The 6335-nt window shown below is 42.6% G+C and overlaps 1 protein-coding gene across 1 annotated transcript in view; it reads right to left on the bottom strand.

Annotated features, from left to right (window-relative positions):
* Positions 1-2503: 2503 nt before the first annotated feature.
* Positions 2504-6335, bottom strand: part of rin3 (Ras and Rab interactor 3) — a 21579-nt gene continuing 17747 nt past the window's right edge. The window contains exons 9-13 of the mRNA XM_032500119.1: positions 5750-5871; positions 5478-5664; positions 3175-3306; positions 2846-3009; positions 2504-2544 (exon numbers count right to left, since the gene is read on the bottom strand). Of these exons, the coding sequence (XP_032356010.1) occupies positions 3233-3306; positions 5478-5664; positions 5750-5871 (383 nt within the window). The 3' untranslated portion in view covers positions 2504-2544; positions 2846-3009; positions 3175-3232. The remainder of the gene's footprint in view (positions 2545-2845; positions 3010-3174; positions 3307-5477; positions 5665-5749; positions 5872-6335) is intronic.

Here is a 6335-nt window from a genome sequence, read left to right as displayed (position 1 = left end):
CCATGACCACTACCAAGGTGAGCAAGGCACTGAACCCCTTTCTGCTCAGGGCGTCCATGGGCAGCCCCCTCGCTCTGACATATCTCCACTAATACATGTGTATGGGCCCTGCTTGTACATGTGTGTGTGTATTTTGTGTGTGTAATTTGGACCTGTGTAAGGTCTAAAATTGACAGAGGGATTTTTGTTTCTAATTTCAATATCATATGTCTTCTTCTTTACAGCTGTGTATTAAATCAAGAAATTGCCGCAAAGTCCTGCTGCTTTTGCAGCACTTTTTCACAAAGTAATATTGATCTGAATGCTTTGGACCTTTTGTTTAAAGAAATTATAGATTCATCCTGTTAATATAATCATGAACCAATAATCAGTAACTTACAGTCTACCCCGGGAGACCGTTGTGAGCATCAGAGAGAGTAGCATCAAGTATCAAAGAGTACAAACAGTATAAACATGATCATATATGTGCATGTTAGAATAACATAGATTTTTACATTCTATAAAACCATATCCTCCTGCAGTCGCTGGGGTTCCAGACCCCATGTGGAGATACAAAATCAGTCATTTATCACTTTGGTGTGTCATTTTCGTTTTGGTATTCGCTTTGGTGATGCAGGTCAAATGGATTGAAAAGAAGGGAGCCACAAACTACACCTTTCATCACATATGGTATTTTGTAATCCCGCATGCCCTTCTCCACATCACTTCTATTTTTCAATTACGTTTAAATTAGATCAACCTTTCAAGCGAGACCTGAGATTAAAACCCTTTCTTAAATTTGGTTTTGGAAATGCAGTCACCAACAGGAGCAGTTACAAGCTGATCAGACTCTCCTCTTGCTCCTCTGGCTCCACAGTGTCGACAGCTGCAAAGTCAGATGGGGGACAGGTTTCGGCGGGTGGACCCGGAGGCGGGTCAGTAGGGCAGCTGCGGCCAGGCTGGGTGACGGGTTGGTCGATAGGGTGGTAGACAAAGCAGTAGGCTCCAGGTTGGGAACTGTTCTTAACGCTGAGGGCCAGCTCTGAAGGAGCCACAGGGTGGTGAACACCATCCATATACACACTGAGCACGAAGCCGTCTGGGGGAAAGACACAATGAGACATGATGTCACCGCGAGAATGATAATAATGTAGTGATGATAAAATAGTAGTCAGTAGTGGTCAATTTAAATTCAAATAAAACTTTTTCTTGAAGAATTAGCAGTAATGTGATTTCAGTCATTTTGATCTCTGGAAGAGATTGCAACCTCTGCTGGACAACGATGTTAGGAAGTTGTCTGTGAAGTTGCTGAGTCATCCAGGTCATTGTTATCCAAGGAAGGGTTAAACTAGGGCTGGGCAATGTATCGATTATATTTATAAAGTGATATGTATCACGATATATATGATGAAAATCAAAATCATGATATGAGACTAAATATCATCTTAGACTTTGGATATCGTAACATGGCATAAGTGTTGCCTTTTCATTCTTCAGTCATCATATCCACATTACTGATGATTATTTATCTAAAACCTCATCGTGAAAAGATTTAGTGAAAGCATCGATTGTCAACCCTAGCATATCGCTGCAATATCGACATTGAGGTATTTGGTCAAGAATATCGTGATATTCTTGATTTATTCTCTATTGATATTCTCTATCGTGATGGCCCTTTGCTGTATGTCTTCCCCCTCTCATTCTATGCATTTTCTTTATTTTCATGACTATCATGAAGCCATTTTTTTTGATTTGACAAAACAATCTCTCATGTTTTTCCAAAATGTTTCTTCTTTTCCCAGTGTGGTGTCTCTCTCTGGCTACATATTTGAGGCTGTTTGACTCCCTGGGGTCTGTACACGGAGAGAACCACAGATACAAACCTGCTCTTCCCAGCAGACCAAGTTGAACTGAAAGCGCAATGCGCACAGTGGGCGCGTGGTTACAAAAATTCAGAAGTGCACGACCACGCGCCATAACAGCTTGCGGGGCCTTCGTGCTGCCAATAGCTATGTTTCCATCCACATGTTTTTATCCAAATGAAGCGATATTGAATGAAAAATGCCTTATGGAAACAGTAAAATTTGATGGAATTTCATAAATATCGACTCAAAGTAAACACGTTCGGTCTCATCGGATTTTATCTTGATCAATATACGACTTATGCGATAAACGCTGATGGAGACACCACAGCTACCATAAACCAAGCTTAACGACTGCCATCACAACAGCCAGGAACACTAACGAGTCGAGCTGTAGCCTACTGATCATGTTGGAAAACTCCTGGGTTTCGGAAGTTAGACGTAACGTCTTGAATTTGAGAGCAACACTATAACAATCCTGATTTTCTGTAGAGGTCAGGAACTGACCAAATTAAAAATCAAACAATTGAAGGTGTAAAAAACCCAGTGCTGACAGTTAACAGGTGACAGCATCTTTCAGACATTCACCTTGTTCAAAGCGTGCAGCACACTGCTCAGCGAGCTGTTCCATTGTCGTGGTGGGGAGGACACCCAGAGTTTTGGGGTTGGTACCAAAATCTGGACAGCACACTGTCAGAAAGTCCTGTACAACAGAAAAACAATAAAAAATGTTTATTAGTGTGTCTTCTTGGTTGTTCACTTGTAAATTCTCTTTAAATGATTATTGCATTTTAATTACGCTTTAAGCCATAGCATATACTAAGACTGGCAGCATACAATACCACACCCCATTGTCTCTTTAAGCATGTGATTTACTCATTGTTGATAATGTATGTGGTGTGTGTGTGTGTTGTGGTGGTGTGTGGTGTGTGTGTGTGTGGTGGTGTGTGTGTGTGTGTGTGTGTGTGTGTGTGTGTGTGTGTGTGTGTGTGTGTGGTGTGTACCCGAACAGACCTTGGGCCATGCGTTCCTGGTTGAGCGTGCGTCGTCTCTCCCAGCGGTGATGGAGTCCTGAACCTCTCTGCTGAGCGCCGTGTTGCTGTCCTCTGCTGGTCAAAAGTCTTGATGTGCTCCAGAGCCCCGTAGGTGGTGGTCAGATAATAGGAACCTACACACACCACACACACACCACACACACACACACCACACACACACACACACACACCACACAACACACACACACACACACACACACACAAAAAAGGGCATGGTAAATAATGTGAACGATATAGATTCGTTAACTGGAGAAAATCTTGAAGTGTTTTCAGGGTACCTTCTCCTAGTGCTAATGACGGGTCCATCAACTCCATCATATAATTCAACATCCAGCTTCAGGGCGGGGAGATTGCATCTAGCAGGACATACATCATTACAGGCAGGAAGTCATCAGCGCCATGGGCCCGCCCTCACACACACACACCCACCACACACACACACACACACACACACACACACACACACACACACACACCACACACACACACACACAACACCTATATTGCCAGGGTAAACTCCAGAGATTTGAGATGGAGACGTTTATACACACATTCATGTAAGTCTAAAAACAGCCGATTCTTTATGTTTTGACCAGTTGAGAAATGTTCAGAATGTCTTGCCGCTCTTTGTTGATGTTGTTCTCAGGGTAGTAAAGCCTCGGTCGCTGTTGCCATAGGTGTAAATTACAGGATAATGGCACATTGATTTTTTTCCTAATTTCTTAAGATTCTCTTGATTCAGTTGTAATCTGGATCAACAGAAGTACATTTCCAGAACCTCCAGCCTGACATCTCCCTTTCTGCTCTGTGTGTGTTGCTGTTCTCAAACTCTGTTCGCTTTGGGTAACTGACTAGAAAAATACTCGCTGAAAATTACAAGTTTTTAAGAAAATTTGGATTGTGCAACAAGGGAGGCCTGCTTGTTTTTTTCGGAGACTAAACGTAAAGATCTAAAAAGATGTTTTCTTTTGCAGGTTGTACTTTAGCATAGTGGCCGTAGTTGAATTGCAGTTTACGTGATGCCCACTTGCCCAAAATACCCTTTTCTCATAGAAAATCCTTATGACAGTGGCCGGGTGGATCAGTGGCCAGAACAGGCGCACATATACTTTGAGGTTTATGGCTCAATGCAGAGGTCCAGGATTCAAATCCGACCCGTGACGATTTCCTGCATGTCTTCCCCCTCTTTCTCACCCAGCTGTCCTTTCAAAGAAAGGCAGAAACGCCAAAAAATAATCTTTATAAAAAAGAAAATCCTTATGACGGAAAACAGCTTTAGAACAATAAATACATTTTTACTGAAATAATTCTACTACTATAACAATTTGAACCATTAGGTCAATAACAATGAAAGAGCTGTTTAATATCCAATCAGCCAGAGAAGGACTCCAATGCTTCATATCGCCATGAAGCCCAAAACGCAGACACCTGGAACACAAGTAAGGAAGGAAGCAGCAAACATGTCTCCTTGCGAGTTTACTTTAAAGGGGCGCTATGTACTTTTGGCCATTTCTTCGCTGTGAATTCAAACTCTTGCTGGATGTGTTAAGTTTAGCTGAACCCCTCAATGTAAACAAAGATATTGCGGGCGTCATAAACACATATGCTTCCCTAAATCATTAACCCAAACACCTCAGCACAGACTGAGTCACAATGTCAGCTAGACCAAACTGCAGTACAGCCTATCCTTAGGTGTGTGTGTGTGTATGAATGAATGTGAGTATGTGTTGTGTGTTATCTTCCTCCCCTGACCCTGGCGGGATGGGAGCGCTCCAGGCAGCACTGTCTTATCATACAGCTGTTGTCTCCAATAGTCTCGTATTGCCAGACCTATCTCCACAGTGCTGCGGAGATATAGGTCTATCTACACCACAGATAACTTCTAGGATAGGAGAATAGGTGTCATTGCATTTCATTTTTTTGATTGTTTTTTTGGGCATTTTAGACCTTTATTTTGACAGGACAGCTGAAGACATGAAAGGGGAGAGAGAGGGGAAATGCAGCAAAGGGCTGGAAGTCGGAGTCGAACCTGGGCTTGCTGCGTAGAGGAACAAACCTCTATATGTGGGCACCTGTTCTACCAACTGAGCTAACCAGGCGCCCAACCTTGCATTTCTTTGAACAAATCACAATTGTCCTTGGCAGCGCTAAAGCTCCGGTCGTAAAGTAGGTGGACCTGCAAAATGATGTCGGGAAGTAACTTGTTTTTGGTGGAACATTTGCCCCCCGCAAAAGAGAACTCGCCATGTGTTCTGTGTCTATAGCAATCCTAACCGTTTGAACCCAAACTGTCCCAGTTACAGAGTAAATGCCATAAACATATTCTTTGTAAATCTTTACAATCATTTCTCAAAAGAACCAAGCAGGCCTGCCTTGTTGCACAAACAACAAATCCTTCGATTTCTAGACTACAGTACGTTTCTCGTCCTCTATGGAGACATGGAGCTGAACTACTACTCTGCCTGAGACAGGTTATGACCTACTGCTGTCAACTTACATAGCATGAGTTTGTAAACTCCACCACGGTGATATTAGAATAGCATTATGGATCAGATGTTAGTGGGCCGTTAGTAGCTCTGACCTGGGCTGCTGGCAGACATGGAGTCATAGATCATCTTGCAGGCCTTCAGCATAAGCTCGATCTTTTTCTGGGGAGAATACTCTAGATGGAGGCTGTTCAGTTTGATGCTGATCTTCTCCATAGTAGAGGCCTCTGGGATGGCAGTGGTTACTCCTAATGCTGTGGTGGTGCTGCCTAAGACGACAGACTGACACACACAACAAAACACACACTTTCAGCATCATGACATCAACTGCTGCTACTACTTTGAATATAAATGTACTGTACTGTACCTGGTTCTGTGCCAGTTGTTTCAGGCTGCCGTCGTCGGTGTGTAGTTTCTCCAGACTCTGGTAAATTGGCTCCCTCAGTGGCTTCAGTACACTCTTACACAGAGCAGCTTCTACCATGCTCTCTGCATGGACACACACATGTATAATTCATTCAATTAATTGAATTAATTCGACAACAATTGGACCACAACCCCGCTGACTAACGCTACGCCTTTGATAATAAACACTGTTACACTTTTTTTGAAACTATTTCAGCTTGTGGAAGGCCTATCAGTGCTTTCTGAACATGATGAACACACTTTTGAAAATACAGCAATAATACCAAAAACCATGATCATTGTGGTCACTATAACCGTGAGGTTATCTTTTCATACTGTTACATCTGTAATATCAACATATCAGAAGCAGAATCAAACCTCCATTTGCCGGTTCTCTGCGTAGGCTTACAACATCATCAGGGCTATTTTCTCAGATGTTACAAAGGCAGAAGACATGACACAACTTAGTAGTACAATTTAAATAAGTAAAATATACAAAGGACATAACAGGTTTAGAGAATTTCCCATATGGCCATAAGCCCCCCCCC

The sequence above is a fragment of the Etheostoma spectabile genome, chromosome 20, assembly GCF_008692095.1.
Source record: "Etheostoma spectabile isolate EspeVRDwgs_2016 chromosome 20, UIUC_Espe_1.0, whole genome shotgun sequence".
NCBI classification, from domain to species: domain Eukaryota; kingdom Metazoa; phylum Chordata; class Actinopteri; order Perciformes; family Percidae; genus Etheostoma; species Etheostoma spectabile.
The sequence above is the reverse complement of the archived record's forward strand: the minus strand, read 5'-3'. Positions and strand labels throughout refer to the sequence as shown.